The following is a 17,275-nucleotide window of genomic DNA, read 5'->3' on the forward strand; positions in this document are numbered from 1 at the left end:
TGAGAGGGAGAGAAAGGTAGGCCTTCCCATCCGGCCTCACTAAAGGAACTGAACCCTCCCCACAAGGCATCTGTCTCCATCCTTGCCTCTGAGAGGGAGAGAAAGGTAGGCCTTCCCATCCGGCCTCACTAAAGGAACTGAACCCTCCCCACAAGGCATCTGACTCCATCTTGGCCTCCGTGGGGGTGAGAGGGTGGGCCAATGCCATCAGGCCTATCCTTAAAATACAGAGCCCTCAGTCTGTCCATCTGCCTTGGTCCAGGCCTCAGAGGGAGTGAAGAATGCTGGACCTTATCCTCTTCCCCTCAATCATTCCCTTCTCCTTTTGTGCTGTGTCTTCTTAGATTGTAAGCATGAAGGCAGGGAACCGTCTAATTAAATGATTTTATGTACAGTGCTGTGTAAATTTACAGCACTTTATAAATAAAGCTTAATAATAATAATAATAAAATCTGTCACTGTTCCCCTGTAGCACAAGCGGTAGAAGTTTGGAAAAGATCTAACATATAAAATAAAAATGTGGTATAAGGACAACATAAGGAACAACTTTGCTGAGGAACCAGGTAAAAGGATTCAAGATAAAAGACTTATAGCACTGATCTAAAGGAAAAACTGTCCTTTCAAGCAAGTACTGAGACTAGCCTCAAGTCCCTTTTCAACTCCAGGTGCAGAGAGTAAACCTCCAATCTGCAATTTCATGCTTGGTACAGCAATGTAATTGGCGGGACAAGATTTCCCTATTGTGTAAAACCAATTTTAAGACTTTTTGGCTTAAAAGTAGAAAATTAAAGATACATTCAGCCAATGTTTACTATAGAACAATAATTTTTGGGAGACTTTGAGCCAGTTCTCATAGCTCTACTGTACTTGTAACTGAATATACCTGATGATTTTGTCTCAAAGGTCCAAAACATACTGCAAAAATAATCCATTTTGAGATCACTTCAATTGCCCTGGCTAGGGAATTCTGGGAACTATAGTTTTGTGAGACAATTACCCTTCTCTGTCAGAGAGCTCTGGTGTCACAATAAACTACAATTCCCTAGTACTGAGCCAGGGCAGTTAAAGAGGTCTCAAACTGGATTATTTCTGCAGTGCGTTTTGGACCACTGTTACAGCTCTACAACTAAAACCTGAAAGTTTCTTAGTATTTCCTCCATCGTACAGAGATGCATTACACAATGAATAACTGAAATATTTACTCCAGAGTGCCATAAAAAGAAGCACTTACCTAACTAGGTGTATGTTTGTAAGGGTTTGTTTTTAGCCACTGAAATATTTGCTTAATTTATTTGAAAATGTCTAATGTATCCCAGTAGTGTCACGGGGGGGGGGATGTGGAATGCACCGGGTGACACCTGGTTGTGCCTCCCCACCCCCTTTCGGGGCAGGAAAGGCACACATGTGCCCTTGCAGCCTGCTGTATCCATCACCCCCCCCCAGCTGCCGACACCCCCCAGCTGCCTTCCCTGCTGGACTCAGAAGGCATGGGGTGGGGTGGGGGGCCTGGGATATGGAGCCTTCCTCTGAGTCCCTAGTGGACTTGGAAGGCATGGGAGGGAGGTTTTGGCCCTTTTGACCCCACTCTCATAAGCTCTACTCTCAGAATGTCCACCCCCCAGAAGCCTTGCCCCCTGCACTGGGTGATACCCAGCCTGGGAACGCCACTGATGTATCCTTCATCTTACAAGGGTTTCCACAGTCCCTTTTTAAAAATAAAATATAGTTTAAATATCAAAAAGCAATCAAATCAGTAACTTTCTTCTGGAAATGAATAACAGAGAAAACCAAGAGAATTCTGTAAACCTCTGCCAACATAAAAACATTTTAACAGCATTCCTGAAAAAAAAACTAGATTATCTTCTTTATGTATCTCACACAGTAATAAGAAATAACATGTTAGAGTAAGATAATTTGACTTCAAAGATCAGACCAAGGAGAATTACGAGGGATGAAGTATTCCCCTCGGTATTCTGGATCCATGCTACAGAGAAGTGAAGAAAAATTGTTAATATTCACATCTTCAATGAAAAAGTACGTGCTAACACTCAAGACATAATACAGATGGAAAAGGAATATAGCTGCAACTTTATTCAGACCTTGGGACTTCAGTCAGGAAAACTGTGCAAACATGCATTTTTTTTTCTGCAGAAAAAAATGTGGTTTGAGAGGAGGGAATGTGCTTTTTTGCACCCAAAGCAATATTTTTTTTTTTGCATGTGACAGTATGTTTTCCACAAAAATAAGGTGATTCCTATTCATGCTTCCTATGAATCATTTTGCACAGAAAATGTTTTTATTCCTTTAAAAACATGTTATCTGCATATGAATAAATGTATTTGACATATATTTATGTCAACTGTGAAAACCTTGGTGCAAAGAAGTAGAAAACATGTTTTTATCTGAGTAAAAACATGTTTTCTGTGGGAAAAGGGTAGTATTTTTCTGCAAAAATCACAGAACCTCTTGCATAAAAGCATTGCTTTTTGTCTAAAAAACCCACAGTATCTATTGTAAAACACATTTGCATTATCGGGGTGAGTTCTGCTTCACCAACAAAACTCATGAACACATTAATTGGGAGAAGTAAAGCCACAACTATTTATTGATTACAGCTGCAATTAAATTGGCACATGCATGAGACTGGATCTTGGTATCAGCCCTCCCGCCTATGGACTGATGAGACCAATGTCTGGCCTTTGCTGGAAAATAGAAGTAGGTCAGTGCAGGCTTGCCTGAATGGGTGCCCATCCCCAGCCAGAACCTCTTGCCTTCCTAGAAATGCATCACTCCCCCGGAGGGGCAACAGTTTATGCCCCAAATTCTAGCAACCTGTTGCCAGTCCAATAACAGGTTTAAAGCAAGTTCTCTTGTTCCTACATACTACATCAATGAGCCTTCAGTGTTTTTAGGCTATGCTGCATTTTATTTCATAAGGTAGGCACATTATAGTGATATTTAATCTTAGACTTACCCTGGCATTGGTCCATTCGCAGCAAGGTCATAAACCTGACGAGGATTCAAAAGATATTGAAACCTTCTATAAATTCTGTAAAGAGAAGAAATATTTATTTAAGTTTTATTCACCATCCAGTTACACTATCAGTAATTGCTGTCAACATATTGACTATCAGTAATTACTAATTAAATTCATGTTTTTAGATTAGGAAAAGTTAAATGCATCATGCACTTATTTGTGTTAAAGTTTAAAGATTATCCTTGAAGGACAGAGTTCCATGGTCAATAAAAGAAGCAAAGCCAATTAAAATGAACTCCAAAGGTTAAGAGGAATAGCTAAACTCAACCTCTTGCCATGGAGGACTGCACACATGCAGTGATCCCTTGGTAACCACTGATGTTTGATTCCAGGAACCCCTGTGGATATCAAAATCCATGGATGCTCAAGTCCCATTAAATACAGTGGCACAGTAAAACAGTGTCCCCTTATATAAAATAGGAAAAATCAAGATTTGATTTTTTTTGAATTCATATATTTTTAAAATAATAATAATAAAAATAATAATAAAATTTATTTGTATCCCGCCCCTCTGAGAACAATCGGGGTGGCTAACAAAGTTAAAAATACAAAACATAAAATTCCTAGTACCCTTCCCTCCTTAAAAAAGTATTAAATCCAATGCAATATTTAAAAAACAGAACAAAAAACAGCAACAAACAAACATGCAAGTTAAAAACTGACCAGAAGGTCAACCACATCATACCAACAATCAGTGGGAGCAGCAGTATCTTTCCCAGACGTTTTTATAAGGCCGGGTTCTCTATTCTGGGAAGGCCTGCCGGAAGTCTTAACAGCCTTTTTAAAGCTGTCTAAGGATGTAAGTAGACGGATCTCATTCAGCAGGCCATTCCACAGTCTGGGGGCAACAATGGAAAATGCCCTCTGGGAGGTAGTCAAAAGCCTAGATTTTTGTGGCTGAAATAGGCTCTCCCAGAGGAGCGGAGTGTGTGGGGAGGATTGTAGGGGAGAAGGCGATCCCAGAGATAGCTTGGACCCAAGCCATTTAAGGCTTTAAAGGTGATAACCAACACCTTGTACTGGGTCTGGAAGCTAATGGGCAGCCAGTGGAGGGACTTTAGAACCAAGGTAACATGGTCCGCGGTAATATAAAATATTTTCAAGATGTGGATGGTTGAATCCATAGATAAAGAATCCCTGAATACAGAAAGAAGGCCAATTGTATATTTAAAATAGCCAGGTTTTAGCATAGTGAGATTTTCATTTACTTTTTTTTTCCAAACATGTTTTGAAACTCCACCAAAAACAGATTTTCCAACTCTCCTCCATATTAAAAGGCAATGGTCTGTTACAGACAGCCAAAATAAAGCTGCTTCGAGTCACAGTGGAGGTATGGTGTTTCAATGATGCATGTGTCCTAAGAGTCCAGAGGTTGCACCAAAGCCACGCTCCAGCCCTAAGGACTGGAGTGTGGCTTTGGTGTGGCTTCTGGACTCTTAGGACGCATGCATCATTGAAACACCATACCTCCACTGTGACTCGAAGCAGCTTTATTTTGGCTGTCTGTAACAGGCCTTTGTTTCCTGTGGCATGGTGCTGAGCTCCTAAGATCTTGGCCATTGTTTCTATGTGCAATAAGAAAGACAGAGTATATCTAACAAATGAATAAAGAACAATCTAGATATATGGTAACAATCACAGTTCACATATCTGCCATTTATATATGAAACATCCAAGTGTGCAATCATTTCAATCACTTTCTCTTAGCCCTCCTTCAATATGGGCAGTCCAAGAAACATGGCTGAATACTCTGCCAGTGAACCTAATCCTTCCATAGCCAGGAAAAGAATTCTAGTCTAAGATTGTCTGTTTTGCTGTGTAAGATTTCCTCATCTGATGGCTCACCTGCAAAAGCAGAGTCAGAGTGCTTATCTGTGTCCAAAACACACTGCAGAAATAATTCATCTTGAGACTGCTTTAACTATCCTCGCTCAGTGCTAGGGAATTCTGGGAACTGCAGTTTTGTGATACATTTAGCATTCTCTGTCTGCAGTTCCCATTCTTTTAATGTGCTCATTTCATGTCAAATGTAAATGAGGGGGGGGGGGCAGAATGCAATACACACTCAATTAATTTCTTCCAGAAATAATAACAAGAAGTGGTTATTTCTTCAAAACATCAAAGCTCAACTATGAGCCCCAATTACAGTCATTTGATTGAGACACTGCAATTCAAAGAAGTACGGATTCATTGATGTCTCTTCTGGTTGGGACTAACAACTAAATTTACATTGACACAAAATGTCAATAAAACCAAGGATAATCAGCAACAAATCCATACCTTTCTCCCTGTTTTCCACCACTTTTAGGGTTGACAAAAACTAGAAGGGGATGAGTACCTGGAATAGGTGCAATCTAAATTAAGAGAATACCACAGAAACTCATTAGTTATTCACTCTTTTTCATTCAATTTTTCATTATAGATACACAGAAAGATGATTAGGAAAACCTCTGGCTTTTTTTTAGTGAAATTCATTATAGCATCCTTAAAATAATTAGCTGAAATATAAATGAAATAGATAAATAGATGATAGACAAACAGACAGATAGCCAGACAGATAGATAGATTTAAAATATTCATTTCCAAGCCAGTGAATTGAAATTATTACAATATCAGTGCATATTTATGACACTAACTACTATGGGAAATGCACAGGAATTAAGACATGGATTTTGCAGCTGTTGCTGATGGACAAATTTTCAACAGCAGCAGAACCATTCAAGAAAACCATGAATATCAAAAACATTAAGCAAATGCGTTTTAAACAAAGCTTTCCTCTTATTCTGAAACTAGAGTAGCTGGAATTTTGTTTTGTTTATGTGGTATCATACATCTTCTACCATCTCAGTGCTCATTGCCTGGGTAGGAAAGTGAAGTAATCCTATACTTGGGTTTTTGTGGGGGGTTTTGGGCTATGTGGCCATGTTCTAGAAGACTTTATTCCTGACGTTTTGCCAGCATCTGTGGCTGGCATCTTCAGAGAAAGAAATCCTATACTGTTTTTATCAAAAAGAGTACCCAGACAGAACTTGCTAAGCCAAACTCAGGAAATGGCAAGGCACACCTTTGTTTATTATCGTTACTTAAAAAGGTGCAACCGACACACATTTCCAGAAAAAAAAAACCCTTAGAAACAAAGGAGACATAAGATGATATACAGAGAGCCTTACTGCCTCCTCGACTTCTGAATCTGTTGTTTTGTGCCTTCAAGTCGTTTCTGACTTATGGCAACTCTAAAGTGAACCTATAATGGGCTTTTCTAGGGCTGAGAGTGTGTGACTCACCCAAGTGAGAATAGTATCTATTTAATCTGATAAACGTTTAGGGTAAACTTGTTCAAATGTTTTTTAAATGTTGTATTTATACATTTTAATGCTTTTGCATTGTTTTTAAATTGTACTGTTTTAAATTTGCTGTTCACCACCATAAGTCCCCGTACAGGAAGAAAAGTGGGAAATAAGTAAATAAAACAACAACAACATGTGGCTCTAAAGATGTTGAACTGCAGTTCTCATTGGCCTTAGTCAGGATAGCCAATAGTGAGGAAAGAAAGGAGCTGCCATTCAACAATAGGGAAGAGAAAAACTGTACTGAAAATGTTGTAATTGGAGAATTACTCGCTACAAAATTCACACTAAGGCCTGTTACAGACTGCCAAAATAAAGCTGCTTCGGGTCTCTTTGGAGGTATGCTGTTTAGATGATGCATGCACGCTAAGAATCCAGAGGTGCTTTCTGCACCGCCATTTGGGATGTCCTCCGGACGTCCCATTTTAAAAAAGGGGTGTCTCTTATAGACGCCCCTGGGCCTAGTACGGACTCCGTCCATACAAGATGGCGCCAGCCCTTCTACATGGCCGGCGCCATCTTTGCCCCTGGCGCCTCGCTACGTCGCAAACGCGACGGAAAAAGAAGCTCCATTTTGGAGCTTCTTTTTCGGTCCGCGCGGGAGTCGGGCCGTGTGAAGGCTCCGGCTCCCCTGCGGACCTACTGGCGGCGGCGGCAGACCGCCGCAAAGCGGTGGTCTGTACCCCGCCAGAAGCTACACCAAAACTGCACTCCAGTGCTTAGGAATGGAGTGTGGCTTTGGCGCGACCTCAGGACTCTTAGGATCCATGCATCATTTAAATAGCATACCTCCAAAGAGATCCGAAGCAGCTTTATTTTGGCAGTCTGTAACAGGCCATAGTTGATATGTTAAAAAAAGGGAGTGTTTTGTGTTTTTATTGCACAAAAATAGAAAAGAGTTTCTGCACACACACAGAGCCCTGTTTCCTGTACAGAAAATGCTGTTTTTTGTGCAAAACAACCACATGCAAATGTTGCATGAAGTGAGTCCTGAATTGTACAGGACTACATGATTTTCAAAAGACATTTTCACACATAAATAAAATTTATAAAATTAATTGTTGTTTCCTTCAAGAAATTTAGTGAAGAATTACATGCGGTCTCTTCCAACTCTATGATTCTATGATTCTAGATCCTTTTAGAATAGAAACCAAAAAGATTCTTTAGATTAAAATAAGCCACAGGAAAAACGGATCCAAATAAGGCAGAGGCACTTTCTGGGCAAACAAGAAAATGAGAAACAAGAAAATTAGCCCCCTTCTACAAGCTTCCTTCTTGGATATCTCAAAATCTAAGGTAGGCACTGTTTTTTACTCCAATGGTTTTTTGCTGACAGGTGAACCTGTGATACAATTTCAAAATAGTTCAGCAATCTTACTGACATAGGTTGTGTTTGCATTGCAGAAATAATGCAGTTTGATGCTGCTTTAACTGCCATGCCTCAGTGCTATGAAATCCTGGGATTTGTAGTTTGTTGTGGCACCAAAGCTGACAGAGAAGGCTAAATATCTTACAAAACTACAAATCACAGCATTCCATAGCACGAGGCATGACATGTAAACAGTGTCAAACTGCAACATTTCTGCAGTGCAGGTGCATCCATAATCATAGTTTAAACACAGCTACAGCTGAAATCTTCAACTCATCTCTTATGAAAGGTAGAGTATAGTTCAGGGTCTTGTTCACTTCACCAGACAGTCATTTGGTTGGTGGAAGAAAGATCTATGAATTGAAGCACATATGTTTCTGCCAAGGCAACATTACAGACTGTATCAAAGATTGTCACATCTTTAATGCTTATCTAGAGATTTAATCAATTCTACTTATTTAGTCTAATTCCAGGGTTGTTTGTTCCTGTGAATGAAGCATAAACCAACGTTTCTCATTGTGACAAAGATGGACTGCCTCTTAGATGTCCCTACGGATTCAGGTTAATTAATGAGGCTCATCTTAAGGTTATACATGATATATTACTTCCTCTAATTAGAAATAATAATCCTGATCATTATGCTGGTTAAGCTAGAAAGAAATAAGATGAATGTGCTTAACTATGATTAATAATAGTTGTACCTAAGTAGCAGTCTTCTCTGCCACTGAATTGCCTGCACAGTCCTATATGTCTGTTTTTTGTTGGTTTTTTTTTTTTACTTTAATAATTTTCTATTAGTAATAGAAAAAATAATTGTGGCTGAATATTTGAAGACTATACTTTTTACAATATGTATTGTGCAAAGGAAAAAACTACCAAAACCCAATTTTCATGAAGAAGTGGAGGGGGGTGTCTAGCATTCAGTTTATGTATTACGAGGTGTTTTAATTATGTACGATGAACAAGGAGATATACTATAAAAACCCAAATTAGCAGACCTCTCAAATTTCACCAGTTGCTGTCCTGTTACAGGTATAGGCAGACTTTAATTTAAATGAAAATCTATCTATACTGTTACATTTCAAATACAAATCATCCTGAGTACATTCTATACTGCTGCTTTCCAACTTTACTGCAAAATCCTTTCTGATGGCTTCTATACTTTATATATGTTGGATGCAAGCCATTAATTACACCCAAGCATTCTTTGTTGATGCCTCAGAAATTATAAACAGCTGCACAGATAGATATTTTAATTGTATATGAACATTCTAGCACACTCCACATACCTCTAGTCCCCCAAGAGAAATATGGAAAGTGAATCCTGAGTTATTTTATGGATTATTTTGGAAAGTTACCATCATACATGATTCATTGAAAGGATCATAGTCCTTCACTGACATACCAAACTGAAAAGAAATAATATATACAACTGGAAGCACAAATTTAGGTTTTGTTCATCAGCCTCTGATGAAGTCAGCTTTTAAATGAATAAGTTCAGAATCCACACAATTGAAATAAAGTAACTGATACTGAAAGTGTAAATGACTATCGGCAAATAACTTCCCCTATTACCTATTGATTATAGCATATATACCTCTTGGTACACCCTCTTGATGTAACATTTAAAAGAAAAATGTTAAACCAATTTTGGAAAGCAAGCATGAAAGTCCTGTGCAGATGGTATTCCTAGAAAAGGAACTGGAGAAACTGCCAACTCTGTATCAGTGTACAACATTTATGTCCTATTAGAGAAAATGTTCTCTTCAATGTACTGTTCTGTTTCTTTCTCCACATGCATCAGAAGATTCATGGAGACACCTGGAGGTTATTTCATTTTGTTGTACTGCACCATTGGGTAACAATGTAATTTCATAAACCATATCATGGATAGACATAGTGGCACTAATGTTTTGTGTTTGGGAGACACCTTGACTTATGATTACTGTTCATTCCTATGACATATTTAACCAAGGAAACAAGTGGCCTTTGCTTTGCAGTGACAAGAGCTTTTGGGTTCTATTCTATGTTCTGCAATGGGAATTGTTTTATTTTCTGCCCTGCAATTGCAAACTATGAAATATACAATTCAATGAATAGGTGCAATCATTTTTATCTAGGATTACAGAATGTGTTGAAGCTTGGCTTTATTCTGCAGCCAGGAAAAATACTGTGATTGTTGCTGATTTGGAAAAAAAAAGCAGAAGTGAATCAAACCTGAAGGCCTTGTCCATCCACAGTAACTGAATTTGCTCTCTGCATCTTGTTCCGATCACCTAGGTTATCTGACTGCTGAGAACTACTTCTCTCTTTTTTCATAGTTGTTTGCCGTTCCTAAAAAGGAGGTGGGAAATAAGGATTAATAAGTTTCACGTTTCTACTATGGTCAAAATGGAAGGTCTCAGTCTGGCATGACACATTCAAATACTGCCTCAATGATAATGAGTTCAGTGATTGCAATCAAGTCATTAAACTAAGCCCAACTTGACATACATCTATTTATGTATCTAGACATAATAGTGGTTAGATAATAGATAGATGGTAATTATTTTGACACAATAAGAACTAATGCAATGGCATGAAGTTGGTAATACACTGTGAGGGCATCTAACTGCATTATCAAGCTTCTAAAATAAGGAAGTTAATTAGAAAAGGTTTCCCATCTATCTTTTGAAAAAAGAAAAGTCACTGAAGACCACAATTGTCTTCATAAACTGGGTCAAATAGAATCTGAAATGGTCTCTTCTCACTTTGAATAAAGCCTGTTCCAGGAATAAATCAAGCCAATCACACCCCTTAGAAAATTCTGCAAGTTCAATCTGTGAGTGCTTTGATTGTCAAGGAAAAAGCAACATGGGTTATACAGTAAATGAAATAAAACTTGTGAGAGTCAGGGTGACTCAGCAGAAGCCAATTGGGAACCACACAGGTGTAAATGGTAATGGAATTAACAAGTCCTGAATGCCAAGGACAAGAAATGCAAAGTGGATAATTGGACACACCTGACAATTGTTAAGTGGTCAAGGCTAAGATGATGAAATCACTAATTGTAGGATGAACCAAGAGAACGATGTACACGCCTACTGGGTGGAAACAGACAACAGTGGGTGGTATCTTGCATTGACTATAATAATGACTATGGATCCCAATGTATTTTGTGGGTTGTAGTAGTGGGTAGTAGAGTGGATTGTAGAGTGGATAGAGTGAGGAGTAGAGTATTATTGTGTTGGATAGTTTGGAGCTGTATATAGTAGAATAAAGTAGATCTTTCATATAAGACTACTGAGTTGTCTGGTGTCTTGGGTGACGCTACAAGAACCAGCTGGATCCTGAAGAAGGGTGAAGACTTCTGTGGAAGCAAGAGTGAGAAGGCTTGGAGAGTTTGTCAGGGTCTTCAGCCTATTCTCTGTAACTCTTGCTAAGCTATAACCACTGGCCAAAACTGGTCAGCGCGGTGCACAACCAGGTGATGAGTTCAAGCCAGAGGTGAAGAGCTACAACTCCCATCATCCCTGACATTGATCACACACACCCAACCACAACAAGGACACGAGGGGGGGCTGAAAACATGGCTTTAGTGGTCACATACAACCCATGAGCAGCATTTTGCACACTCCTGAATTAGACTCAAAGTATGCAAAACCAGGTATGATGTGAGGACAATGCGAAACTGGGGAGAGCATAGGCCTGTGTGTACAGGCTCTCAGTCTACATCCTCAGATGAAATGTCATTTTGATTGTAAGGGTTTGTTTTTTTAATCTTTCAGGTTTAAAGGGAAACTAATAGAAAACCTAAATTAAACAGTTTCTAAAATAAATTGACATGCAAAAGGCAGTTTTACACAGAACCAAACTTACGAAATTGTAAATGAACTATATGCATATTCTTCTAGTTTATCTCTCTTCTTTTCTTCTGCTGACACCCTTGCGGGAATTTTGGACTGAAAACCTTTAGGGACCAGGACCTGTTTCCTTGCCCTTTCTAACACACTATGTATATTAATAATACATTGGACCCTTGTTATTTGCTGGAATTTGGTTACAAGACCCCCCGTGGATAACAAAATCAGTGGATGTTCAAGTCCCATTAAATTCAATGGCATAACAAAATGGTGTCTCTTACATAAAATGGAAAATCAAGGTTTATTATTTGGAATTTATGCTTTTTCTCAAATATATCAAGCCGTGCATGCTTGAATCCGTGGATAAAAATTCCGTTGATAAGGAGGGCTGACTGTATATTAAATAACAACCTCCCAATGATAACTGAGCAGAAGTACTTATGAACAGATTTCTACTGGTGCCAGTTTTATTAACTACTGTACTGTGATAAAACTTTTTAAAATCAGCTATACTTTTATTGTTCACAAAGGGGTAGAAACATAGAATTCCTAGACTTGTTGAAACCACAGGTGAGAATTTCTCTTCAGGTAAATAACAGAAGTTTGAGTGGGATTAAGTGACATATATAGTATTTACATTTTTCACAACCTAATCTTCCCATACCACTTTTAAAATCAAATAATAAATAAGTTCTAACAGAAATCCTGCAAATATTTGCTCAGACGTAAGGCATACTATGTTTAGCTGAGCTATTACTATTATCAGATAATGGAGGGGACTGTGGACTATTGGATATGCTTGCCGGGTCTGAATTTAGAATCCAACACCAGTAAGGCCAGATAATACTATATCAAATATTGATCAATAGTGTCATCAGAACCAAGAGCCTGGTAGCACACTGGTTAAATGCTTGTATTTCAGCCACTCACTCACAAACCACAAGGTTATGAGTTCAATACCAGCCAGGGGCTTAGGGTCTACTCAGCTTTGCATCTTTCTGAGGTCACTAAAATGAGTAGCCAGCTTGTTGGGGGCAATCAGCTTACACATTTTAAACCACTTAGAGAGTGCTTAAGTGCACTGATAAGTGGTATAGAAATGTACTTGACATTGTTATTGCTGTTGTTACTGTCTATCTCCTAACTCCTGTAGTTTAATGTACTGTGAGAGACTGAAGTACTATAATGAAGACCTTATGAAGTGCACATTTTTAAAGAATATTGAAATAATTTTAATAATATTATGCGGAAAATGGCTAATTTTATTGTACAAAAATAAAAACATCTCCAAGTGAAAAATCACTACTTGTAGCCATGAAGGTTGGCTCTTTCCTGACCTACCAGAAACTCTGCCACCTTTAACACTGGGAGAAATGCATTAAGTATTGCTGCTTTGAGCTTTAGATTCAAAGCCAGTGCCACCCCTGGGAACTAGCATTAGCCTTATAATCACAGAGAATTCTTGAGATGTTACTAGGAATACAGGAAGCTGTATTCCAATTATGGCAATTAAAGTGGAGACGTAGTACTGGATAGTGTGAGAAAGCCCACAGCCTTCAACAACAATGGACTTTATCACACTATGGGCTGCTGGCACGGGATAAGAATGGAACGGAAGGCCAGGAACGAGTGTGGAATGAGTGGGGAACACATTTTACTGCACACAAAGTCCCTCACTCATTCCTTTCCATTCCCCATCCATTCCCCATCCGTTCCAGAGGGGGCAATTTTAAGCACTGTTCAAAACAGTTCTCAAAAATCTCCTCCTCTGGGGACGGATTGGGAATGGAATTAATGAGGGACTTCCTGTGTGCAGTAAAATGCATCCCCCACTTGTTCCGTTCCCTTCCAGGCCCCTTTTGTCCCATTCTCATCCTGTGCGATAATGTTCAATGTCTCACGAGAGGGTAGTCCATAAATAGTTAAATTAGACAGTGGACTGATGACCTGATTTTGCCCATTTTATTTGAGGCTTCAATTTAGAATCTGGCCCCTATTCTGACAAGGACTAGGGCACTTTTGAGGCGGAACAAGAATAAATGGTTTTTACAATGACTGGTGTAAACCAACTCATGCTCAAGAACAACTTTTCCATTATCACTCAAGCCCTGTTTCAGGATTAGTTCAACAAGATGGAAAATAAATAGCCAACACTGGATATTCTGCAACTTTTAATAATGTTCATTTTGAACATTCCTTCCTTTCACTAGCATTTCTTTTAATAACTATCATACATGAGGAGGTGGGAAGCCAGATTACTGTTGGACAGAGTAATGCCAGATCACTGCCATATATTGAGCTTTTCCAGAACATAACTAGGTATAGGACAGGTATTTCACAGCTGATGGAAGAAGGGCATTTTTGCTTATTTTTCTTCTGAATGACAACAGTCCATTTCTACCCCTCTGCATCAATAACATTGGAGATCTTGTTGGTGAAAACATGAAAACTCTGGATCCAACCTCACCTCATCCTACCTGTAGGAACATGGCTAACCCTGTGCTCACAGAATGGTCCCCAAGTGTTATGAGGAACGTTCAAAGCTACCTTTTACCAAGTCAGAGCATTGGTTCACCTAGTCCTAGTACAACACTGTCAACTCTAGACTGGCAACAACTCTCCAGAATTTCAAAGCAGGATACCTTCTCTGCTCTACTTAGAGACCCCTAGTGGTCTTACATCCAAATATTAACCAGGTCAGACCCTGTTTAATGTCTGACATCAGACAACATCAGGCATGTTCAGGTAGGGATGTCACATGAAATAAGAGACAGGGCTCTTGTACCTTTAATAGTTGTGCAGACAAGGCAATTTCAGCAAGTATTGCATGTTGCCTCAGCAATACCTACTAAAATTTTCTGTTTTACACAACTATTAATGGAACAAGAGTATTGTCAATTATTTTACCCGACAATTTTAGTCAGGGTATTATGGTTAACTAATGGGCCTACTACTATACACAGCCTCCCTCCCCCTTGTGAAACTCCTTTTCACTAGTGGAAAAGGACCTCTGTAGCATCCTAACCATCTCTAGACAGTAGATGTGGGTGTCACAATTATAGCACTACTTGTTTATAAAAATGTCATCCCCATACCCCCAACCTTCCTTCAACTGTACTCTGTATTGTTAGGGAACTAATTCTTGCAAGCACTATCTCAAGGAAAGGCTACTGGTGCTCTAAGCTATTGTTAAAATATAGGTAGAAATGTTGTGAGGTTTATGATTTTTGTTTTGATTTTTTTAAAATATCATAAGTAGTTGCATAGTAATTATTGTTTGGCAGTAAAACAGCAGATGTAAGAAAAGGAAAAGCCTCATCTGTGAAATAATATTGGTTATTACGTGAACCATGTGCAGTTCTTAAAATGGGCTCTTGGGGAGAAACCCCAAAGACAAGACCTATCATGCTAGCTAGATGATGAATGCTGACATGTCTTCTCTCTCTCTCTCTCTCTCTCTCTCTCTCTCTCTCTCTCTGGCTTTGCTTCGCGAACAAAGATTCAGGAAGGACTCATCCCGTGCTTTGTACAAGCACATTGGTGACTAAAAAGGCCAATCCGGGATAAACAGGCCCGGTTGCAGAAAGCACAGCGGAAAGTCTCCTTGGGTGATGTTTGGATGCCATTTGGAGCATCATGCTGAAGAAGATTGTAAATAGAGTTGGAGTGAGAACACAACCTTGTTTCACACCATTAGTTATTAGAAAGGGCTCCGAGAGAGCATCACCATATCTGACTTGACCTTGTTGGCCTTCATGTAGCAGGATGATCATTTTGAGGGATTTGGGGGGGGGGGGGCATCCTAGTCGTTCCAGGATCTGCCACAGACCTTTCCTACTCACAGTGTTGAAGGCTTTGGTGAGCTAGATGATGAATGTTGACATGTCTTTTACTGCTATGCTAAAGTCAGAGAATCCCAGAAAGCAAGTAGAGTAAACCAGTCATCAGTGAAAACATAGGCCTGTTACAGACAGCCAAAATAAAGCTGCTTCAAGTCACAGTGGAGGTATGGTGTTTCAATGATGCATGCATCCTAAGAGTCCAGAAGTCGCACCAAAGCCATGCTCCAGCCCTAAGGACTAGAGCGTGGCTTTGGTGTGGCTTCTGGACTCTTAGGACGTATGCATCATTGAAACACCATACCTCCACTGTGACTCGAAGCAGCTTTTTTTTGGCTGTCTGTAACAGGCCTTAATAAATTTGTCTTTATATAAATTTCATGGATTTAATGGGTCTATCCAGATCTAAGAGATGGATGTAGCTTACGTCCAAAACACACTGCAGAATAATTCAGTTTGAGACTGCTTTAACTGCCTTGGCTCAATGCTAGGTAATTCTGGGAACTGTGGTTTTGTGAGACATTTAGCCTTCTCAGAGAGCTCTGGTGCCACAATAAACTACAATTCCCAGGATTCCCTAGCAGTGAGCCAGGGCAGATAAAGCAGTCTCAAGATATTATTTCTGCAGTGTGTTTTGGGTCTTAATTACTGGAATTGGTCTGATACCAAATTGTAACACCCGGCACTCTGCATCATTGGCTATGCTGTCTAGAATGCCTTAGAGCTATAGAGCAGAAATAATTTGAGATCCACACAATTCCTACTCCAGTTAGGCAAAGGAATCCACTAGAATAGAGAGGGTTAAAAAATAATTAGAAAGGATGTTGTAGATTCTAACTAAATAAAAGGTATTCTATTTTTACTAATATTAAGGATTTAGAAGTACTACAGAACTGTAATATCAGAAGATCAAAACACATTTGGCACTTTCTTCAAAAACATCAAGTAAACAAAATCTCAGAATGATTGTGTGACATTCTTATATCAAAATGGATGTGAGGCTGATGCTTATTGAAAATAAATGACACTGCAAAATGCAGATATTTATTTTATGGGTGACACATATGTTCTAGTTATGACTATTTTATTAGGACATATAAAATGATTGATGCAGCTGTAATCATTTTGTCTCTTGGATGCAGGCATAGCTGAGTGAAAGTTACTCAATAAAAAATCCCACTGAAAAGCTAATGCATATTTTGATGACTTGGAACATCAAGTTGTTCTGCTCTTCCATCAAACAAACAAACAAAAACTCCAAAAATGTTTGCTTGTTGCCAATAGGGCACTGGATTCCTGGTTGTGATCTTTACAAGCTGGACTTGCAGCACTTACATTTCTCCTGTTATCTAACAGGTTATCAAACATTTTGTAAGAAAATGCTTAAACAAAATTCGTATTTGCTCAGGATTCTCTTAATTTCAATCCCAGCCTTCATCAAGATTTTATTTCTGGAACACAGGGTAAACTCAAAATATCTCTGCACACTGCACCATAAAAATTCTGATCCACTACTCCTTTGTGTCTCTGTTCCTCGTGTTTATATGTTCAAGGAAAGTGACTGCCCAACCCTCTTCCTGCAGTTACAAATAATAGTGTTAGCACATCATTTTGTTAAGGCAAGAGAATATAAGGCATTTCCAAAATTATGTCTGACTAATGTAGTGACTGATACCTTTTTCTTTTTTGTTGTTTTTGTTTCCTTGGAAATCCATAACACACGAATGCTCTTATTACAGCATATTGCTACAACAATTAAAATTTTATTGAAATCTGATTGTGGAGCAATTTGACAGGTGACATCACTGTTTCTGCCTCACCCATTTACTGAGTTATCTAAA

At 39.0% G+C, this 17,275-nt stretch overlaps 1 protein-coding gene across 1 annotated transcript in view; it reads right to left on the reverse strand.

Moving 5' to 3' along the window:
* DGKB (diacylglycerol kinase beta) overlaps positions 1-17,275 on the reverse strand; it is a 277,224-nt gene that overhangs the window by 186,956 nt on the left and 72,993 nt on the right. The window contains exons 16-18 of the mRNA XM_042476726.1: positions 9,971-10,087; positions 5,318-5,391; positions 2,975-3,049 (exon numbers count right to left, since the gene is read on the reverse strand). Of these exons, the coding sequence (XP_042332660.1) occupies positions 2,975-3,049; positions 5,318-5,391; positions 9,971-10,087 (266 nt within the window). The remainder of the gene's footprint in view (positions 1-2,974; positions 3,050-5,317; positions 5,392-9,970; positions 10,088-17,275) is intronic.

This window comes from Sceloporus undulatus, chromosome 6, assembly GCF_019175285.1.
Source record: "Sceloporus undulatus isolate JIND9_A2432 ecotype Alabama chromosome 6, SceUnd_v1.1, whole genome shotgun sequence".
Classification (NCBI taxonomy): Eukaryota; Metazoa; Chordata; class Lepidosauria; order Squamata; family Phrynosomatidae; genus Sceloporus; species Sceloporus undulatus.